Raw genomic sequence first — 23,769 nt, 5'->3', positions numbered from 1 at the left:
CAGAAGACATGAGATCCACCTGCTGTCCATGTCTGATCCCTCATGAGACTGAAGCCACCGAGCTAGAGCTGTGCAAGGGTGCAGGGTTAAAGAGTCTCTACTTGTCACTTAGTGCATGTGTGAGTGAGATATGAACCACAAACTGTGTGTGTGTCTGCAATTGAGTGTCCCTGCTTGCTTCCACTCCCACATGAGTTCATGTACACACTACTGTTCAAAAGTGTGGGGTTGGTAACATTTTTGTCTCTTATGTTTTATCAAAAATACAGTACAATTTTATATTTTATCTTATTAACATGTAATACAAATGTAATATAGTATCTTATTTTTTATCTTAATATTACTTAAAATTAAAATAACTGTTTTATATCTAAATATATTTAAAAATGCATTTTTATGATGCCAAAGCTGAATTTTCAGCATAATTACTCCAGTCACAGTGTCAAATGATTCTTCAGAAATAATTCTAAAATGCTCATTTTGTGCTCAAGAAACATTTCTTATTGTTATCAATGTTGAAAACAGGCTTGATGTTTAATATTTTTGAGGAAATTTTTTTTTTACAGTATTTTTCAGGAAGTTGAATTGAAAGTTCCAAAGAACAGCATTTATTTGAAATAAAAATTGTTTGTATCATAAATGTTACAAACATATGCTGTAAAAAATGTATTTTCTTTCACTTTTGACCAATTACTTTTTTTTCTGAATAAAAGTATTAATTTCCTTCAAAATGCTCTAAAGATTTTTTGCCATTCTTGACATTTTTTATATTTTTGGAACCAACACAAGGTAAATTTTTGTAGATACTCTATATGGAGTCAGTTTCCCCCACATTCACTCAGCTGTCATTTATCATAATAACTATGATTATGTTCCACAAACCCAATCTCATGCAAAATTTACAAGGTGGCAATTTTGAATTTGTACAATGAAAGCATGTGTTGTTTTGTTTGTTTTTTTGAAGTTCCAATAGACATTAGAATTAGCCTCCAATTTGACATAGTGTAAAATAGTTACAAATTGCCATGAGAATGTGTTGGTTCCACTGATGTTTGACAACCAAAAAGGCCAAATACATTTAGAAAATAATACCTATCGTTTTATAATGTTTTTGTTTAGTTTACATGGTTTTGCATTGTAAAGTTAATTTAAAATTATTTTTATGCTTAAAAAGTGCACTTGCATTGCCTTCCTTAAAATAAATGACACTTGGATTGTTATTCATTTATCTAACGCTATGCCATTCATGCGTTTTAAGTTTGACACATTAGGTGTCTCTTTTTGGGACCTCTTTTTGTATGATGTGTTTTCTGAGGGATTAGTAATATGGTTCTTATTCTGACCGAATGTGTACATGTCTAGTGTTGAGAGGTTTGGGCTCTTACATCCTGTTTGTGTGTTTTTTCAGGTTTGTGCTGAAAGGATCTGCATGCTGGAAAAATGAACAGCTTCACCTGCTGAAATCATCAACCGATATGGAGCATTTGGTGGTGCACACCTGGCTGCGGAGATGCCCACTGGATCTGCCTGAGTGTGTGGCACGTGTTTGTATTTGAGCGCTAGAGTGTGATTGTGTCAAAGCAGAGAGCGTCATTGAGCTACAGACAGATATTTATCAGTGTGAACGTGTGTGCTGTTAAGAGGGACCATGTGGCACGTACAGTCAGCAACTTACCTGCCGCTTACCCACCTGCTCCGCCGACCTCTGAACTTTGCACTGTGTTGGCTTCTTGTTTGGTTGATGTGGTCAGTCTCCATGGCAACAACACTGACCTACCAGCCCACAGTGAACACAGCACTTGGCAGACTAAGGGGGATGCGGGTGGCTGTTGCTACGGAGGGTCTGGGTCCTGTGGATCAGTACCTGGGTGTGTCTTACGCTGCCCCACCTGTAGGAGAGAAGCGCTTTATGCCGCCTGATGCTCCATCGGCCTGGTCCGGCGTACGGAACGCCACCCGCTTCTCTCCCGTCTGCCCGCAGACCGTTCGCAACGCAGTGCCCGACATCATGATGCCTGTCTGGGCCACCTACAACCTTGACACGGTCGCTACGTACCTGCAGGAGCAGAGTGAGGACTGCCTGTACCTTAATATATACGTACCCACACAAAGCGGTGAGTACAAATGCAAGCTGCATACACACAGAACACCACTGGTTTTGGTTCTTGGTTACTCCAATGGTTTCTTACTGTAAATATGCTAAGGGTTTTTTTCTCACCACTTGAGGGTTTGTAAGGAGCTATTTTTTCTATTTTAATAATACTTTAATTGTTTTTAGAATATCAAAGTTTGTTTATTGCAATATTCCTTCGAGGCAATCTGTTCATTCAGACAGTTCATGCAACTGAACAGATCACCAGTTCATTTCCTGTGTTGCATTTTAGATCTTTTTATTGCAGAATATTTATTTAAAAGCTGTCACGTTTCTAGAAGTTAGGATATATTGTAGCTTTTTGTTGTTTTTAGTGTAGATTTCTTTAAAATATCCTCTTGCTGTTACATGTTGGGTTTTTTTGTGACTGTTCCATGTCGGGTTTTCTGTTTTCCCCTGTGTCCTAGTTCAGTTTAATTAGTCATTGTGTGCACCTGTCCATCCTCGTTATCTGTCCCTTTATAAGTTCCTGTGTTAGTATGTCTGATTGTCGGTTATTGTCTCTATTATTGATGTGTGTGCACTCCCTTGAATGTATTCTGCTCCTGGATTCTTGAGTAAAAGAAAGTGTTATTGTCTATTCTCGTCGTGCGCTCCTTGTTCCGCACAGCATCCGTAACATAATAACCGACCAAAACAGCAAGTTTGCGGCGTTTTTCCCCCGTTTTATTTTCCCGGTTTTTGCCAAGTTTTTTATTTTTTATTATGGATCCCGGTGTCCTCGTCCTCCTGTTGGAACAGGGGGATCGCTCTCTCGAGGACCACACAGAGGATTTTTTGTTCCTGGCCAATTTAACACACTTCCCGGACTACTGCCTCTGCTCGTTCTACGAAGCTGGACTGAACAACACCACACGTGGGCAGTTGTCCGGGGACGGTCCTCGAGAGAGCCTCGCCGCCTTTATCGAGTGGGTGCTGGTGTCTTGCAAATCGCAACTCACCGTGGACCTCGCAGAGAATGACACCAGCCCCACTCGGGACCCAGCGCCCAGTCCACTACCACCCCGCAGCGCGGAGCTGCCCGAGCCCACCGCAGACGGAGAGCCAGAGCCTGCCGCGGTCGTTGAGCCATCGCCATCAGGAGCGACAGAGCTGCCGATCGTCCCGGAGCCCGAGCCCCAAACGTCTGACCAGGTGCGAGAGCCGGCAGTGCATCCGACGGTGGAGAAAGTTGTGGAGATCGCGGGGGCTATGGAGCGCCCCGCCCACGGCGCCACCGCTGAGGGTGAGCATGAACTGGACCTGGGTAACCTCATTGACTTCCACTCTGACACGATCATCCTTAAGCCAGTTCCTGTATTGAACTTCTGGGAAATTATCCCACCCGACCTCCCTCTCCCACCGCCTCTCATTGATCTAGTTCCTACTCCAACACCCTCATCACTGGAGTTCGTCAGCCCCTCTGCTCACCCTCAGCACACCATCTGTGGCGTGGGCTCGCCGCGGGTCTGCCGACCTCCAGCTCTGTTGGCGTTGAGTCTGGAGGATCCCTCGTCTCCGCCCTCAGCCTCCGAGACCCAGACTCCGCCTCAGTCCGGCGACCCTGCGGCTCCACCATGCCTTCAAGCTCCCTCGGCTCCACCGGATCCCGTCTGTCCACCAGCTCCACCGGGCTCCCTCGTCCTTCCGGCTCCGCATTGGTCAGTCGTCCCCCTACCTGCACCTCAGGACTACTCTCCTTGGGCTGCGCCCCGTCCCTTCGTCCCTCCGGCTCCGTTGGGCTCCTCCTTCCCTCCTGCTCCACCTATGTCCTCTGTCGCTCCGGCTCCGCCGCGGCCTTCCGGATCTCCGCCTGCGCCGAGGTCGCCGAAGACATCTGCTCCGCCTTGGACCTCCGGATCTTCGGCGTCACCCTGGCTCTTCGGCTCTCCGTCTCCACCTCGGGCTCCACCTCCACCTGCTCCGCCGCCGTGGGTCGGTCCCATGGAGTCGGCGGTCACTCCTCCACCATGGCTCCTCCCTCCGTCGGCTCCCCCGTGGACCACCATCCTGACTGTGGCCTGGGTCGTCATCTGGCTCCTCCTGTTCCTGGCTCCCCCTTGGCTCCTCCCACCCTCCACTCCCCCATGGACTTATTGTTTGGACTCCATGTCTTGTCTCCGTCACCCTCCTGTTCCACATCCTCCTCCAGAACCCCCACCCGCCCTCCTCAGTTGTTACGGTACGGCGTGAGGCCACGCCTTGCGGGGAGGGGGCGATATGTTACATGTTGGGTTTTTTTGTGACTGTTCCATGTCGGGTTTTCTGTTTTCTCCTGTGTCCTAGTTCAGTTTAATTAGTCATTGTGTGCACCTGTCCATCCTCGTTATCTGTCCCTTTATAAGTTCCTGTGTTAGTATGTCTGATTGTCGGTTATTGTCTCTATTATTGATGTGTGTGCACTCCCTTGAATGTATTCTGCTCCTGGATTCTTGAGTAAAAGAAAGTGTTATTGTCTATTCTCGTCGTGCGCTCCTTGTTCCGCACAGCATCCGTAACACTTGCTTATGTAAAATAAAAATCTAGCAATGTTTTGTTAGTTACTTTTTTAGTAACTTGGGTATCGCTACAATAAGTTCTCATCTGTTATGCATAACAAATGCATAAACTAACATGAACTAGGAATGCTCAACATATTCTTGCAGCATTTAAACTCTGTTAATAGTTAAACTTTGTGTAAAAATGTTCACATTAGTACACAGTGCACAATTTAAAACAATAATTTCTTCCTGTGACAGCAATGCATTTCATCTTGAAAACATTCTGATGTGCTTATTTGGTGCTCAAGAAATCTTTTGTGTTATTATAAAAAGAATTGTTACTACACTCTAAAAAAATGGTGCTATATAGCACTAAAAGTGGTTCTTGGCTCGTAATCATAGGGGAACCACTTTTGATGCTATATAGCACCATATCTTTAAAGGGGCTTTACAGCACCTTTGTCAAATGGTGCTATGTAGAACCATAAGAGGTGCCATATTGCATTGTATTTCTTCAACAAAAAGGATGCTAAACAGCACCAACAGTGGTTCTTTGGCTCGTAAAGAACCTTTAAAGGGGCTTAACAGGTTCTTTGTATGGCAGTGGTGCTATATAGAACCTTAATCACCCAGAAGAACCACTGAAGAACCATACAGGAGCTTAACAGGTTCTGTGAATAGTAGCGGTGATATATAGCCCCCCAGTCATGCCAAAGAACCACTGAAGCACCCAGATTTAGTGCCACCAAAAGTGGTTCCCCTATGATTACGAGCAAAAGAACCACTTTTAGTACTATATAGCACCATTTTTATTAAGATTTTTGACAAATATAATATTCAAGAACTTTTATTTACTTTAAATACAACTCTTTTGTAACAATGCATGTCTTTACTGTCACTTTTAATATTTGAATGCATATTTGATGAATAAAAGTACTTATTTCTTAAAAAAACAAAAATCAATATAGATCAATAGTAGTCTGAAACTTGGCAAGCTTCAGTTTCAAATCTTACCCAGCACTGCAACACATAACGCACCAAGACAGAATTTTGGTTGTAATGTTGGATGTCAAAAATAAAATGAAAAATATTCCACTGGAGCTCTGTAAACACTACAGTCTCCCACACATCCTCTCAGTTGCCGTGTTTCTCAGCATTTCTAAGCAACATCAGAAGCTTCTCTGAAGTCAAGTTCAGTGACCATGGCCAGATTCAACTGTGTGCTGTCCTTGCAGTCTTTAAGTTGAACCGAAGCGGCATCTGTGTCCACTAGAGTGAACGTTGAGAGCACTGTTTTGGCCTCATTTAAAGGAAATAGTGAATTGCTCCTGGTAAAATGCTGAAAGCTTTATTATTGCAGGGTTTGGAGTGGGAAAGTGAACTCCTGTTGGTATCACACAGTAATTTAGAGAGGAGTCCACTGAGCTTTTATATATCCTGCACTTACACACAATCCCCAACACACACAAACACACCCACATGTTTCTCTGCGGTCTACTTTCTGCTCTTCTAATTTATCATCCCTCTCTCTCTAGGTACAAAGAGAACGGGTGACATGTCAGCTGACACAGAGCGCTCAGAGGATGATGGTATATCCTGTTTTCATCATTCTTTCAGATGAATTCATTTTTAATGTTTTTCCTATTCATTTTTTATCCCGTCGTGGTTAATGCAAGAGAGAATAATCTGGATGATATTTACACAATGTTGCATCATTTTCAGGATGATTTTATAAGGTGGTCCAGCCTGTTTGCCCTGCATCTTAGGATGGTTTTGGATGGTTTTCTAGATATCAGCGTCAGTGTGATGAAAAGCCCATATTATCAACAGTGTTAGGGAGTAACTAGTTACATGTAACGGAATTACGTAATTTAATTACAAAATAAATTTAATTGTAATTAGTTACAGTTACTGAGAAAAAATTACTGAAAATTTTATTTCTGAAAATTGTAATGATTACAAAGGGGGTTACATCTGAATAATTTCACACCCCATGCAGATTTAATTGACTTCTTTAATAAATTGCATTGACTGCTCTAAAATGAGACACCAATGTTTCAGGAGTTTAGGGCAGAATAGGACACATGCTTATTCAATAACTGTTTTATTTTCTATTTGGGTTTATGCATACGCATATTATACATATTTTTTAAGATTAATTGTTTTTTCCAAGGCATTGTTTGATGCCAGTGTTTCTTGCAAACTATGCAAACATTTGATTTCAAAACCAGTACCATAGCTATTGAACTATTTCTTGTTATGATTTTAAATCTGTATTTAACCTCAGAATGATCTCAAAGTAAATGAGTTGTTAAATGGTTACTCCACCCCAAAATGAAAATTTTGTCATTAATCACTTACCCCCATGCCGATCCAAACCTGTAAAAGCTTCTTTGGAACACAATTTAAGATATTTTAGATGAAAACAGGGAGGCTTGTGACTGTCCCATTGACTGCCCAGTAACTCTCACTGTCAAGGCACAGAAAAGTATGAAGAGCATCATCAGGATACTCCATCTGCCATCAGTGGTTCAATCTGGATTTTATGAAGTGACGAGAATACTGTATCAGCTCTTCTGTACGCTCTTCTGTATCAGAAGAGCGTACGCAGTTTGCGTCCAGTGGATAATCTCTAAAATGGCGCTACGTTGATGCATAGAGACAGAAAGGAGACGAATTGTTGAATAAATGTCGTTATTTTTATTTTCTTTACGTACAAAAAGTATTCTCGTCACTTGGGTCAGTCAATGGGACAGTCACAAGCCTCCCGGTTTTAATCCAAAATATCTTAAATTGTACGAAACCTTTATGGGTTTGGAACAACATGGTGGTCATTTTAGGGTGGAGTAACCCTTTAAGTCTGAATTTGTGGTGGCTGTGCTTTAGATTAAATTACTACACGGCTCTGTTGAATGCTTGATTCTGATTGGTCAGTCGTGACATTCCAAGGTATGTTATTCCCCGATAAAACTGGTAAAAGCTAATAACACAGATTCATATGGGTAACTTAAGTCAGTGCTATACACTTGCTAGGAACTGTTTTGTTTTTTGTGGAAGCTTTGCGTTTGGTTAGCTAATAAAATATTAAAACTCAATTCAACATTATGTGTACAATTTCTTAATTCTGTCATCCTGGTATAGTGGACTCGCTCTCTCGTTTCATACAAACGCAGCTGCTGCCAATTTGTTTTAATGGATTATAAGATAACCAACAAACTAGTACTGTAAGTACTAGTACTTAATTATTTGTGTGGTGAAATGTTGTGTAATAAAAGTAGTATGACTGCACCGTATCCCTTAAATGTCCATCTAGTTTGAACTTGCCACTTGCTAGCAACTGTTACGCTACTTATTACATTTTAAACAGGGTAACTTGTAATCTGCAACCTATTACATTTCCAAAGTAACCTTCCCAACACTGATTATCAACCACTACTACTGTAAATGTAGTTATTTTATATACTGTATATTTCAAATGCAGTCCCATAACTACATTTAGATGCTTTTTCTTTAAGTTTAAGCAGTAACTCAAGCTTATAATCATTTGCAAATCCATCTGATGAATAGACATTATTCACTTGCCTACTCTGTTATTTGTGAACGTTGCATTTGAAGACAACACTTCACCATGAGATGATGACTATAATCATTATAATAAATGAAACTCAGAGAAATTGAGTAATTTAAAGGAAGTCTCGGAGGCTGGTTTACGTTGTTATTTTTAGTCACTTGTGTTCTCAGTGACGAGGAGTTAAATAGATTATTTAAAGCTGAAGTCTGTCAGTGGTGCAGATCTCTGTGGAGATTTTGAACAGCTGTGAAAAACATTTCAGAAGGCAGAGAGCCTCATGTTTTTTGTGCACTTCTGCATGTGTGTGTGTGTGTGTGTGTGTGTGAATGCAGGGCTAAGGGATTCTCGAGATGACCCACGTCCTGTGATGCTGTTTATTCATGGTGGTTCGTACATGGAGGGCACGGGGAACATTATGGACGGTAGTGTCCTGGCCAGCTATGGCAATGTCATCGTCATAACCCTCAACTACAGGGTGGGGATATTAGGTACGTACCATAAGAGAAAGGGTTTTTCTGCAATTAAATTTGGTTTATCAAACTTAAATATAAGAGATTTATGAATATTAACAAGTGCAGCATTTGTTCTGTTTTGGAGGAAAGATCAACGCACAAGGAAAGATACTGTGACTCCAAATGCAACATGTCAGCCATTATAAAAGCAACCAAGTCTTTAGAAGACCTCAATAATGTTTTATAAATGCTTTGGGGAGCAGATCTGTCCATTACAGCCACATTCAGAGAGAGTGCTGTAAGTGTGCTGCTTTTCAAAAGAGCTCTGATTCTGTTTAATCTCAGTGATATCAAAACAACGCAGCGTTCCTTCTCGAATGTTATCAGGCAAAATCACCTACGATGAAAGAAAGAGAGAGGAATTGAGGAATGCTTCCATCTTTAGGAGATGAAGAAGCTCTGAAAAATGCTCTGATAAAACAGCAAAGCTGAACCCTATAAAACAACAGTCATCTCTGATCGAGAACAAACTGCATCACCTTATGTTTACCATCACTGATGGCTTGTCAGTTGCAATATAACCACTGAATGAAATAAATGTACTGTATGTTTGAAATACTCAAAAATGATTTTCCCTGTGCCTGACTTTACTACAGTTAGATAAACTCGTCAAAGCTTTTTTTGTACCTGTTGCACAAATATGTACCAAATTTTACAAGTGTCTAGTTTTGATTGGTCTAGTTTTGGCTTGTTAGCATGGCCCAGTTTGCCCCTGTTGGTACATGTCAAACCTTCACAGAGCCCATCAGCCCCATACGCTTACTATGCAAGTTGCGTAGGCCCCCGCAAATTATGCAAGCCCCTCATCTTAAAGCGGCGCGGCACTGTCAGTCTGGTGTAAAGAAGAGGAGTAAAATAAGGGTAAATGATGGATCGTATAAAGATGATGTTGAAATGATGGTATTTATAAACCATATATATAGTGTATATTTATATATTTGTTTTCTTTCATGTCAGAGGCCAGTTAAATTTGATAGCACTGTGTGTTGGTCTGATTTTCACATTGCTCGGAACAAAATCAGCAGATGGGCTGAATAAAAATGCAAGTTTATTCTCTGACAGCAGGTGGCACTAATCGAACAGCAGAAATACAGCAGTTAACGTGGTTACCCCCAGAGCCAATATGCCCTATACGTAGTAAAACTGAGCAAATGCCACTGAAATAATGAGAATTTGTAATGAACAGCTTTCTTTTGATATAAAGCTACAGCTACAGTATTTTCCTGAGATTTCCAGCCATTTTCATGAAGTTGTGAGGGAATATTTACTTAAGGGTTCAACGATTTGTTATGCATCATTACAAAAAAAAAAAAATGATACCCACAATCTCATGAGTGGTTCTGTTTCTTTAAACTGCAGTAAATTTTCTTGAAAGTTTCACTCTCAAGAGCATTGATGAGTAGCCAGAACATTTTTGTCAAATCTTTCTGTCCTGTGTCTTTCTTTCAGGGTTTTTAAGCACAGGTGACCAGGCCGCTAAAGGGAATTATGGTCTCTTGGATCAGATTCAAGCTCTCCGCTGGATCAACAAGAATATTGGATATTTCGGCGGTGATCCGGGCCGCGTGACTGTGTTTGGCTCAGGAATCGGAGCGTCCTGCGTCAGTTTGCTCACTCTTTCACACCATTCTGAAGGTTAGCATTCACACACCTCAAATAATATTAATGATTAATTCACCATATAAACATATGATGTCACAGATGCAGTGATGTTCTCTTCAGTGCTGTTCCGAGCATTTTTATGCAGATCATGAAATGCGTTGAAATAGAGGGACATGACAGTGAGTTAGGGCTGGACAATAATTCAATATCAATATGTATCGCGCTATAATTTTTTTTCAATAACGGTGATATGATTTTTAAACACATTTCCGATATTTCGATATACATTACCAGTGTTTCTCATACAGGTGCATCTCAATAAATTAGAATGTCTTGGAAAAGTTCATTTATTTCAGTAATTCAACTCAAATTGTGAAACTTGTGTATTTAAATAAATTCAATGCACACAGACTGAAGTAGTTTAAGTCTTTGGTTCTGTTGTGATGATTTAGGCTCACATTTAACAAAAACCCACCAATTCACTATCTCAACAAATTAGAATACTTTATAAGACCAATAAAAAAACATTTTTAGTGAATTGTTGGCCTTCGGGAAAGTATGTTCATTTACTGTATATGTACTCAATACTTGGTAGGGGCTCCTTTTGCTTTAATTACTGCCTCAATTCGGCGTGGCATGGAGTCGATCAGTCTGTGGCACTGCTGAGGTGGTATAGAAGCCCAGGTTGCTTTGACAACGGCCTTCAGGTCATCTGCATTGTTGGGTCTGGTGTCTCTCATTTTCCTCTTGACAATACCCCGTAGATTCTCTATGGGCTTCAGGTCAGGCGAGTTGCTGGCCAATCAAGCACAGTAACACCATGGTCATTGAACCAGCTTTTGGTACCTTTGGCAGTGTGGGCAGGTGCCAAGTCCTGCTGGAAAATGAAATCAGCGTCTCCATAAAGCTTGTCAGCAGAAGGAGGCATGAAGTGCTCTAAAATGTCCTGGTAGATGGCTGCGTTGACTGTGGACTTCAGAAATCACAGTGGACCAACACCAGCAGATGACATGGCAGCCCAAATCATCACTCACTGTGGAAACTTCACACTGGACTTCAAGCAACATGGATTCTGTGCCTCTCCACTCTTCCTCCAGACTCTGAGACCTTGATTTCCAAATGAAATGCAAAATATACTTTCATCTGACAAGAGGACTATGGACCACTGAGCAACAGTCCAGTTCTTTTTCTCCGTAGCCCAGGTAAGATGCCTCTGGCGATGTTTCTGTTTTAGAAGTGGCTTGGTAGCCCTTTTCCTGAAGACGTCTGAGCGTGGTGACTCTCACAAGTGTTTGAATCAGCTTTGCTTGACAGTATTCTCAAGCTTGCAGTCATCCCTGTTGCTTGTGCAGCTTTTCCTACCCAAATTCTTCCTTCCAGTCAACTTTGCATTTAATATGCTTTGATACAGCACTCTGTAAACAGCCACACCTTTCAGTAATGACCCTCTGTGACGCACCCTCTTTGTGGAGGGCGTCAATGTTTGTCTTCTGGATCATTGCCAAGTCAGCAGTCTTCTCCATTATTGTGGTTTCAAAGAATAAGCGATACCTGGAATTTATACTGTAGGGATGGTCATTAATTGAAACTCAAATGTAAATATTGTAATATTTTGAGATACTGATTTTTGACTTTCACTAATCATCAAAATTAAAACAAAAAACTTTTGAAATGTTTTACCTTACGTGCAATGAATCTAAAATATATGAAAGCTTCACTTTTTGAAATAACTTACAAGAAAAAAAAAGAACTTTTTCACGACATTCTAATTTATTGAGATGCACTTGTACATTGATTTATTTGTGGCGTTAGACTTTGTTGAATAAACATGAGCACTACACGTTTCAAAATCAAAACGCGTCGCGGGTGTATTATATGAATGTATCTTTGAAGGGAACCGACTGTCTTCAGAAAAGTTTCGATGACATTTTCATTTGATCTGATGTTCATTAGCGGAGCTGCTTTGATTACAGCCGTTACCGGGGAAACCGCTAGTTCTGCCGCTCTCACAGCGCCTCCTGCTGGCAGACAATAAGATTGCATTTTCAAGAATAAGCCCGCCTCAAGCAACATGCTTTTGTTGTTGCTCAGTTTTAGTTTTGTTTTCTGCAGCAACTCAGAGCACTATTCATACTCTTTATCCTGGCTGAAGCACATTTGTTTCAATCTATAAGAACAGTAAGGTTTTAACGTTTTTTTTGTTTTTAAGAATTCTCATCTGTTTATCAAGCCTGCATTTATTTGATCCAAAGTACAGCAAAAACAGTAAAATTGTGAAATATTTTTACTATTTAAAATAACTGTTTTCTGTTTGAATATATTTTAAGATGTAATTTATTCCTGTAATCAAAGCTGAATTTTCAGCATCATTACTCCCGTCTTCAGTGTCACATGATCCTTCAGAAATCACTCTAATATGCTGATTTGCTGATGATCAATATTTAAAACAGTTGAGTACATATTTTTCAGGATTCTTTGAATAGAAAGACCCAAAGATCAGCATTTATCTGAAGTAAAAAGCTTTTGTTACATTTATACACTATTCTATTCAAAACCTTGGAGTCAGTATAATTAATTTTTTTTTTTTTTTTTTTTTTTTTGGAAAGAAATGATAGAAATTAATACTTTTATTTAGCAAGGATGCTTTAAATTGATCAAAAGTGATTGATAAAGACATTTATAAGGTTATAGAAGATTTGTATTTCAGATAAATGCTGTTTTTCTGAACTTCCTTTTCATCAAAGAAACCTGAAAACATTCTACTTAGCTGTTTTCAAGAATATTATAAATGTTTTTTCAGCAGTATATCAGAATATTAGAATGATTTCTCATGTGACTGAAGTAATGATGCTAAAAATTCAGCAGGAATAAATTACATTTATTTTAAATAGCAAAAGTGTTTCAAAATGTTTTTGCTGTATTTTGGATAAAATAAATGCAGGCTTGGTGAGCTGAAGAGAATTATTTAAAAAACATAAATCGTACTGGTAATGTATGTTAGCCTATAGTTTGAAGTTAGATATTAATATTAATAAGGTGAGTCTGAGATGTTTATTTGACAGTGATTTCACATTTCTTGTTTGTTTGAAGGCTAAATACAAATAAAATGTGAACATTATTTATTTTTTATAAAATATATAGTTTTATAGGAGGAGGTTTCGTAGACTTGGAAAATTAATTTTTCATAAGTTTGTAGGTACAGACATCTGTTGTGGCCATTCTTAGCAGTTTTTATGAGGCTTTTTTAAAATAGAGTTCATATCGATATCGGAATTATATCGTATTGACCGAAATTAAGAAATACATTGTGATATAAATTTTGGCCATATCGTCCAGACCTACAGTGAGTGCACTTTGATAAAACCATACTGAAAATATTAATTATGCAGTCATAATGAATTAATTATTTGAAAATACAAATAAAAAAAAAAATCCCTGCTCACTGGTAATTAAGTAATTTTCTATAATTGCACTTATTTAATTATACCTCCTATTGTAACACCTTATGGTAGTCAATTAAAGGTGTGTCTCTGTAACGCACATACAGTGTATTTTTGCAGTGCGTAACTGCTGAGACAGCTGCCTCTGCAACCATGACCACTGTCACATCCCAGTTTCCGTTACCACGGTAATCTCTGCTGTAACCATGGTAACTCGTCTCTTGCCTCATCAGCCTTATCCCTCTGTTGTGGGCCTTGAGTGTTTGTAGGTGTGTCTGTCACTGCAAGGCGTGTGTGCAAAGTGTGTTTCAAAGAGATCATAGTCAATCACACACACACACCTGCAGGGATATTGATCCTACATCATTGTTTTGCTTCACTGTACAGTATTGATAACATCTCTTTCCCTTTGTCTTTGTGTTTCTCCCTCTTTATGTCAATATTTAAAATTTGCAGCTGGTCCCTCTATTTCATATCCATATGATAGTTTTATGATCAGATGATCCATTTTATTCATGCATTTGCTGGTACATATATTTTAGAAAACCGTGATTTTGTCCATGCCTTATAAATTTATAGCTCTTTCTAACCGAATGCATTTACACCCACAATAAAACCCAGGTGCACTTATTTAAATAGTAAGATTCTAGGTGGTTGTGTGTTGTACCGCCACCACAACTGCTATCCATTTCCCAGAAAACCTGTTTCTTATGGAAAACCATAGCTCTGGTTTTGTCCAAATAGACTGTCAGTATCAATTTTTGCAATTACCGCTCCAGCAGGGAGCATCTCTGCTACATTCCTTTTTTGAGTGGACTGCAGAACCAGGTCATCCCTGTTGAGCAGACATTTGATTTCAGTGTGTATAGAGTGAGGTCAGGGTTGGCGGACTGCACCGCCACTGTTGTTGTATCATTTATGTGGATGTTCAAAATGATTGGACTCAAGCTACATCCTCTTCCTCGAGCCTCAGAGTTCCCTTTCCCCTCCTAATCTTTTTAGCTCTGCTGTCTGTGGTTTCTGAAATATGCTGATACTAAGTCATTAGGATTTAAGCTCTCTTAAAATTATTCTCACTGTTCCAGGCGGAGTGAAATATACAGTATGACTTGAAACAATTAAAAATCAATTTTACTGTTCACTAGAAAAGCTATTCTGCAGACAAGGATAAATCTGCATATGGATGTGGATTCTGTTCTTTGGATTGAATAAAATAAAATTTTATTTGGAAATTCAGTTTCCAATGTGCAAAGATTGCACATTAGGCACTAAATGTATGTGTGTATATATAATATATATATATATTTGGGTCATTGGCAAAAAATATGAAAAACCCTAATCTAGGACTTTTTGTATTTAGTTTGATAATAGCTGATAATAGAGTTTCACCTCCTGAAATTCATGAAAAATTCAGCTTCCATCTGGTGGGTGGTGGGCATGTTTTACACCCAGTAGGGCATCCCAGTAGGATGTAGCTGTTGAAGTTGTTTCTCCACTGTTCCCTTGTAGAGTAGTTTGCTATGGTAGAACTGAAATGCTTTAAAGAAATAGAAACTGAAATGCTTTTTCATATTATGCCCCTTATTACAAGATGCAATAAGTCTGAATGTGTCTGTGAATTTTCAGCTCAAATGCCCCACAGATAATTTATTATATAATTTTGAAAATGCCTTGTTTTGAGTGGAAGCAGAAACACGCTGTTTTTGTGCATGTCTCTTTAAATGCAAATGAGCTGCCTCCAGAATAGGGATGCCTTTGCAGCTGGTACCTCAGATTAGGAGTGATACTGAAAAGCTTGGTATTGATCCGGTACCAAGTAAATACAGGGCCAGTATCGCCGATACTGATACTTTTTCCTTTTAAAAACATACATTTATATGACCAATTACACTTTGAAAATTAGCAAAAACTAATGTTGATATGACTAAAATATTACATTCACCTTAAAGCTATGTGGATATTCTTTGCCTTTTTTTAAAGGAGTTTGCAAGCAGAGGAGCCCAGACTATGAAAGCAATGCGTAAAGTTTCATGTTAAGCATTTTCCTCCCATAGAAAAGAGTTATAAAGAAAAAAAAAACTTAACGTGGCTTTATGCATTAAGTAATATTAAAAGGCCAAAAATGTATACTGATGATGTAAACTATATGCAGGCAAGCAGCCCAGGATCTGAACGCAAAGTGCATGCATGTTAAGTGTTTTCCTCTGATAAAAAACCATTGTAAAAAAACAAAACAAAAAAAACACTTAATGTGACTTAATGTTTGAAGACAGAGATCCTGTATAAAAAAGGCCAATTTCTGTAAATTGAATGGGTCTGGCTTCCAGTCTCATCTGCTTTCAGCAATTTTTAGCTGTAGAAAACAGCTAGTTTTGCTGCTTGATATTGCAAACTGGTGTTTCTTACCATATTGTTTTAATGTTTTGTCTTAATTATAAACACACATGGTGGATAGCACAAACAATTTTACCATTTATTGCACTTTATTTTTCTCGTTATTTCCCTACTATTTCCCTAATGAAGCGGAAGTCTCGCACACTCACAGAAAAAGCTTACTTCTGCATTGAAAAATAAGGTGGATAAGTTGGTGGTGGTGTTACTACAGTAGCGAATTTCTTCTGTTCCATCTCTCGCTGTAGCCAGAAGTATTCGCTTGCACTTGGAGCCGATGAGTCACGTGATGGCATGACAATAAAACAGCATAGCAGGGCAGGAGCAGCAATGTTTACATACGAGACAGGAAAAGAGCGGCATATACCCGCACACAGACATGTCTACTCTTTGTGTAATGTATTAAGCAATGTATTAAATGTAGGGGAGAGAAAATTAACCTAGAGTACCGATCTCATCAGACTAGCATCAATCTGATACCAATACCAATGTTGATAACGATATTAGGATCGATCCGCCCACCCCTACCACAGATACAGTGCTAAAAAACATGTGTTTGGTTTTGATTATCATGTCTGAAATCATGCATTGTCATGCACACGCTTTTCTGCGCGTAAACATACGAAGCACGAAGACAGAAAGCTGCTGTCACACAGCATGTGAGTTCTAAACTAAGTTCTCTTTCCTGTCTTATTGCGCTTAAAATGTCAAATCCACATGTTTATGTTAAAATCACATAAGTTGCAAAAACACAGTCGATTATGTCTGTTTAGGAAACAGCCAGAATGAAATCACATTTATATTAGATCTGTGTGTTAAGTGACAACAGCGTAATATACAGTACCTATACTGCAGTCTGCGCTGTTAATATGACCTAAACCACCAAATCACAAATGACACAAATCACTTACTGCTCTGGAATGAATAACTTCAATAAGAAGGCATTTCTTACTTGAATGTTGCTTTTAAATGCTGTGAAAGTGAATTTTGCAAAGTAGGTACCCTTTAATCCCATGATCAAGGTTTGTGGAACATGTGCTGACACTATTTTAAAAGCATCTCATTTAAAAATTGAGAGTGAGGTGGATGAGAAATATATAATGATTTGGCTGCAGGTCATGAGGGTCACATAGAGAAGACATTAGGGAGTCTCTTAGAAAGCCCAGGATGTGGATGGACCCTTTTTTCATGACAGGTGAAGATACTGCAACTCTGCCCTTTGAGGATACAATACTAATATAATTGCTGATCTGGAATATTGGCATGGCATTTACTGTTTTATTTTCTTCTGACATTCTGTGTTCTCTCTCTTTAGGTTTGTTTCACCGAGCCATCATTCAGAGTGGCTCGGCGCTGTCCAGTTGGTCAGTGAACTATCAGCCTGTGAAATACACACGTCTCCTCGCGGAGCGCGTTGGCTGTAATGTCCTTGACACACAAGTAAGCTGTTTCTTGGAATTTTATGAGTATTGTGAGTTATTAAAGAAACAATGCTGTTGTGGGTATTTTTTTGTATAACCTTGTCAAGTGAGATGCACATAAGACACCATACAGTTGCTGTTTGTTGTAGAGTATGTGAAATTTCTTCAGACATTGCAACAAACAGGATTGCAATAAATACACTTAAAATGAGAAAATACTGTTCAGAAATTTGGGGCGTTGTTTTTAAGATGTTTTGAAAGAAGTCTCTTATGCTCCCTTTTATTTGATCAAACAGAAGTAAAAACAGTAATCTTGGGTCATATTACATTTTAAAATAAGTGTTTTCTATTTTAATATATTTTAAAATGTAATTTATTCCTATGATAAACCATTTTTTTCAATCAGGATTCTTTGATGAAATTAAAGTTCAAAAGAGACATTTAAAATAATATTTTGTGACATTATAAATGTCTTCACTGTCACTTTTGATAAATATATTGCATCCTTGTTAAATAAAAGCATTCGTTTATTTAAAAAAAATCAATCTGTGACATTTAAATCTTCGATTGGTCAAATTTCCTTGCAGGTTAGAGTTCACAAAACGTAAACTTTCGTATGAAGCAGAAAGCAAGTTCTATGCATGTGCCTGTGTTTCTCTTCTCCTGTGTTTGCAAAGATATGAATGGAAGTATATAAATTGAATACAGTCATGAACACAAATTTAGTAGTACTAGAGCAGATACATTTTTAATTTCTCACACCTGCCTAGGATAAGGTTTTGGTTAAGAAAAAATATTTTATTTTTAAATAAAATTTTAGTGTCTACCTATTTATGACTTGCAGTTTTAGCCAGTGTAGGCATGGAGGCAGATGTAACAGTTGCGTGTGTGTTTTATGCAGGATCTGGTCCTCTGCATGCAGAAGCGTAGCTACAGGGAACTGGTGGAGCAGGAAATTCAGCCAGCACGCTTCCATGTGGCCTTTGGCCCTGTTATCGACGGTGACCTCATCCCAGATGACCCTGAAGTGCTCATGGAGCAGGGCGAGTTCCTTAACTATGACATCATGTTGGGCGTTAACCAGGGGGAGGGATTCCGCTTTGTAGAGGGCGTGGTGGAACCAGAAGAGGGCGGGGTTTCTGGCTCCGATTTCGACTTCACGGTATCCGATTTTGTAGACGGTCTCTACGGTTATCCAGAAGGGAAGGACACTCTCAGAGAAACCATAAAGTTCATGTACACAGACTGGGCCGATCGAGACAATCCCGAAACCCGTCGTAAAACACTTGTGGCTATGTTTACGGATCACCAGTGGGTGGAGCCAGCTGTGGTGACGGCTGATCTGCATGCACGTTACGGTTCTCCGACCTTCTTCTATGCATTCTATCATCACTGCCAGAGCCCCATGAAGCCTCCATGGGCGGACGCTGCACACGGCGATGAGCTGCCCTATGTGTTTGGCATCCCGCTTATTGGTCCGACGGAACTCTTCCCCTGCAACTTCTCCCGCAATGATATCATGCTGAGTGCCGTCGTCATGACCTACTGGACCAATTTTGCAAAGACCGGGTAAATTGGAACACACTCTATAAATGGCACAAGCGATGCATTTTTGCAAATCAATATGAAAAATAGCAACACAAACCAAAACATTATGAGTGACACTCTGGACTAAAATATTATTTATTTATGACACTCTATAATCAGTTATGCAATGCCATAATTAATTATGCATAATAATGCATTTTGTCACAATACAAGTAGCTCCCATCCTGCCCAGCCTCCAGTTAATGATAAAACAGGTGTGACTGATAAATTAGTGAATAGTCACTGTGACCTTGAAGTCGGTCACAGGGAGCATAGCAGAAATTGTGGGAGGAGCAGTGATGTAAGTAAATTTCAATGTAAATCAGGGCATCAACATTTAACTCAACGAAACAGTGCCCTCTGCTGGAAATAAAGAGGCATTATAAACAGTGCACCTGTAAATGATCTGCTTAAACACATACATGCAAATATATTAGCTCACTACATTTTGTATGTATTCATAAATCTTTTAAAAATAAGTCTCGTCGCTTTTAGGCTGCATTTATTTGATCAAAAAAATAAAGTAAAAACTAATATTGTTAAATATCATGAATATTGTTTTCTATTTTAATGTTTTAAAATGTAATTTATTTCTGTCAATTTTGATTTTTCATTTGCCATTATTCCAGTCTTCCAGTCACTTTGATATATTGATTTGGTGCTCAAGAAACATTTCTTATTATTACAGTTGTGGTGCTTAATATTTCTGAGGAAATAATGATACATTTTTCCAGGATACTTTGATTAAAAATGTCCACAGAACAGCACTTACTTGAATTATAAATCTTCTGTAATATTATAAATGCCTTTACTGTCACTTTTCTGATTAATATATATATTTATTTATTTTAAAAAATCTTACTGAGCCTTTTGACCAGTAGTGTACATTTTTCAAAAAGTTTGAAAATTATTTCTAAGTTTGCTGTTACAGTTTGATATACTTTCATCAGCTTAAATGTTAATTTTGCTTGACTAAATTAAATGCCATTTCAGTCAAAGCAAGAAGGAACAGAAAGAATTAATATGGCATGAGGGAATTTAAATAAATTTTCAAATTTGTTAAAAAAAATAACACTGTTTATTTAGTTCAGATGTAATTAATTAACTCTTATTTTATTTTTTTGCATGTGTGTCTTAATTTTTTTTTAGGGATCCGAACAAGCCAGTTCCTCAGGACACCAAGTTCATCCACACCAAGGCAAACCGTTTTGAAGAAGTGACATGGGCCAAGTACAGTCCTCATGATCAGCTATATCTGCATATTGGGCTGAAGCCTCGTGTTCGGGATCATTATCGAGCTACTAAAGTGGCCTTCTGGAAGCATCTGGTACCTCACCTGTACAACCTGCATGACATGTTCCACTACACATCCACCACCACACGGGTCCCACCTCTTCTGACCACACACATTTCCCACAGTGCCACACCTCGCCCGGGGGGCAACAAGGCTCGTACCCCTGGTAAACAGCCCCCCCAGTCCACAGCACGCAGTGGGCCGCTGGTCATCGCAAACCCACGCGATTACTCCACAGAGCTGAGCGTCACGATCGCTGTCGGAGCTTCGCTTCTCTTTCTCAATGTCCTGGCCTTCGCTGCGCTCTACTACCGCAAGGACAAACGGAGCCGACAGGACACGCCCCCTCAGGCTGCCCCCCAGCGCCAAACTCCGCCCAATGACCTCAGCTACACACCCACCTCCATTTCAGGAGGTAACCAAGAGGAGGGATCCCTGTGCGACCCTCTCCGTCTGACCCCGGCATCATCTCCGCGGGATTACACCCTCACGCTCCGCCGCTCGCCGGATGACATCCCGCTCATGACGCCCAGTTCTGTCGCAATGACACCGAATAGCGGCTCTATGACACCCAACACGGTCACCTTGACGCCCAATAGTGTTACAATGACGCCCAACACCATTACCATGTCGCCCAATTCTTTGATGGGGTATCCCAGCATGCACCCTTACAACACTTTCACACACGGATACAACTCCACCAGCCTGCCTCACCCGCACTCCACAACACGTGTATAACAAGCAACAGAAACGCCACACGCCGACACGCAACACTCGCATTCCACGAATCCCTTATTACTGTAAACCAGATCAAACAGGTGCAAACTGTTCACCAGTATTCAAAAGTATAATAGCAGGTGAACCCAATACATAACATGAGCACAATCACCTAGAATGAATCAGTGCGGTCCATCAGTATAAACCAGAAGGAAGTGTCACCGCAGCACACTAACATAAACAGTTCGGCTCAGTATGAACTCACTGCTTCATACGCATCTGACTTTTGTCAGCTTTCACGTTATATGAGCAGTTAAGGAACTTCTCTGTGGAATAAGATGGTGAAAGGAGCAGTTGTAGCTACTCTAGGTGGTGCAGCAAGACTCTTAAAAACCCCGCAGGTGGTTTGATCCGCAAGAACAGTAGGGAACGCTGGAGTCCCATCAGTGGTTCACCATTACGAACCAAACAAGCACTTATTCTAAGATATGTAATAATAATAACCTGTAATAACAAACATATTAATGGCTATTGTACAGTATAACATATATTAACGTCAATGTACAGACAGCTTTTTTGAATGTGTCAGAAAAAAAAATAATTTCTAATCGTTTTTAAACTCAGATTGTATCCATAGCAAGGAAGGTCATTCGAAGCCCGATTGATTTTGAATCCTAAACTTTTTTCTTTCTTTCTTTATAATCACAAAAAAGTACTATTTTATACCACATCTCTCTATCTTTCTCTCTCTCTTTCATTCTTTCTTTTCCCCCTTTTCTCTCTATGAACGGGTGCATTGTGCATTTTACTTTTGGTATAATAATCTATTCATTTAGTTGTAGATTACGCAAACATATTTTAAAGAGTAGAATGCGTGCGACGATTATTCATGAGTGGATGTGTACAGTTTTCAAGTTAAGCATCTTTAAATAATTTGTGTCTTGCTCAATGTTATCATTTTGTGAAAATGCTTTTCGATCATTTGAAATCTGTATTGTAGCTATCTGAGTTTGTTCGATATGTTTTGTGAAGATGTTCGAACTCAATTTGAAAGCATTGCGTTTCTTTTTCTGTATTTATCAGTGATAGGACATACAGGCTTTGCTGAGAACTTATGATGTTAATCTTTTCTATAAAACATGAATGTGGTGATTTGTACTGAACACAGGGCGTCTCTGATGAAGGTCGTTCTAAAATACCGTGTTTACTATGGAGTTTGCACATGGGATACGGTCGCGTAATCATGGTTTTGTCTGCCAGATGGTTAGATTCTCCATGTTACCCATGCTGACCACCCGTCATGATTTTTGTGCCAAATTTGCCATACAGTTTCCTTGGTAACCAGCAGAAAGTTTGTCTGTTAACGTGTTTGTGTGAAAGTTCAACAGCTTTATAAAAAGAATTTGCAGTACTTACAACCATTTGAGTTCATCTGGACTTGAAACTGGGCTGGAAACACGATGGATGGCAAATGAACGCTTGGAGTCGGAGTCTGAAAGCAGAAGTGTGTCTCTGCTGGATGAGGGTGACCTGTGTGACCTGTGTGCCCAGGTCTGTCAGTACAGCGGCCTGCAGAAGTCTGTTCTTTTATACCCTGTACATTTCTGCCTCAAATTTGCAGTAAATAATCTCGTTTATCAAGATTGATTTTGAGTCTGCAGACTGAAGTTTTTGGCACGATCTCATGAGAAACGCGTGTTGCATTTAACCTATTTGCAGAGCATTCAAGGTCCATTGTGTCAGTTTGTGTGTTTCCTGGCAGCTGAACCTGAGAAAACTTTAGAGCTACAGGACAAATTTAAATGGGTCTATAACAAAATATTTGTATGGGGATATTTCACACAAAATTAAAAATCTATTAGCCTATCTTCTTACCCTTGGGCTTCTCTTTTTTTTCCATAGTGTTTGCTATTCCAAATCCAGGTTTGACTGCACTTTTGAAATCAAATTTGTTTGTCTTGAAAAATGTCAAAAGCAAAAACATTCCAGTGATCCTCATTATTTGAAATGCTCATACATCTGCCAAATGTGACCCTGGACCACAAAACCAGTCTTAAGTCGCTGGGGTATATTTGTAGCAATAGCCAAAATACATTGTACGGGTCAAAATTATTGATTTTTCATTTATGCCAAAAATCATTAGGACATTAAGTAAAGACCATGTTCCATGAAGATATTTTGTGAATTTCCTACTGTAAATATATCAAAACTTATTTGTTTTATTAGTGATATGCATTGCTAAGAACTTTATTTGGACAACTTTAAAGGCCATTTTCTCAATATTTAGATTTTTTTGCACCCTCAGATTCCAGATTTTCAAATAGTTATATCTCAGCCAAATATTGTCCTATCCTAACAAACCATACATCAATGGAAAGCTTATTTATTCAGATAATGTATAAATCTCAGTTTCCAAAAAATTGACCCTTATGACTGGTTTTGTGGTCCAGCGTCACAATTGTTTTGCTTTAAATCTTCTGATATCAACAGGTTTGTGTGAGAGTTAGCTTTAGAGTTGCAGTTGAGGCAACCTCTTTAAAAAAAAAAAAACCTCTGTGAGATTTCTTCACTAACACAACAAAGGCAATGAGTAAATTACATCGGTGTGTATTTATGTACTAAA

At 39.3% G+C, this 23,769-nt stretch overlaps 1 protein-coding gene across 4 annotated transcripts; it reads left to right on the top strand.

Moving 5' to 3' along the window:
* Positions 1–1,648: 1,648 nt before the first annotated feature.
* LOC306870604 (neuroligin-3-like) lies at positions 1,649–21,232 on the top strand (the record flags this gene model as incomplete). 4 transcript variants are annotated; one of them, XM_079417974.1, is made up of 7 exons in its annotated part: positions 1,649–2,114; positions 6,147–6,200; positions 8,515–8,670; positions 10,144–10,329; positions 17,443–17,567; positions 18,450–19,117; positions 20,285–21,232. In XM_079417974.1, 7 exons carry the CDS (start codon positions 1,649–1,651, stop codon positions 21,165–21,167), a joined length of 2,538 nt encoding a protein of 845 aa, XP_079274100.1. In that variant the 3' UTR covers positions 21,168–21,232. The 4 variants fall into 4 exon arrangements, with proteins under 4 accessions (XP_079274100.1, XP_079274103.1, XP_079274102.1 ...); XM_079417977.1 differs by lacking the exon at positions 6,147–6,200 and having other exon boundaries at positions 1,742–2,114; XM_079417976.1 differs by lacking the exon at positions 6,147–6,200 and having other exon boundaries at positions 1,742–2,114; positions 8,452–8,670.
* Positions 21,233–23,769: the final 2,537 nt, after the last annotated feature.

The sequence above is a fragment of the Barbus barbus genome, assembly GCF_936440315.1.
Source record: "Barbus barbus genome assembly, chromosome: 6".
In the NCBI taxonomy this organism is placed as follows: Eukaryota; Metazoa; Chordata; class Actinopteri; order Cypriniformes; family Cyprinidae; genus Barbus; species Barbus barbus.
This window is presented reverse-complemented; position numbering and strand designations above follow the sequence as displayed.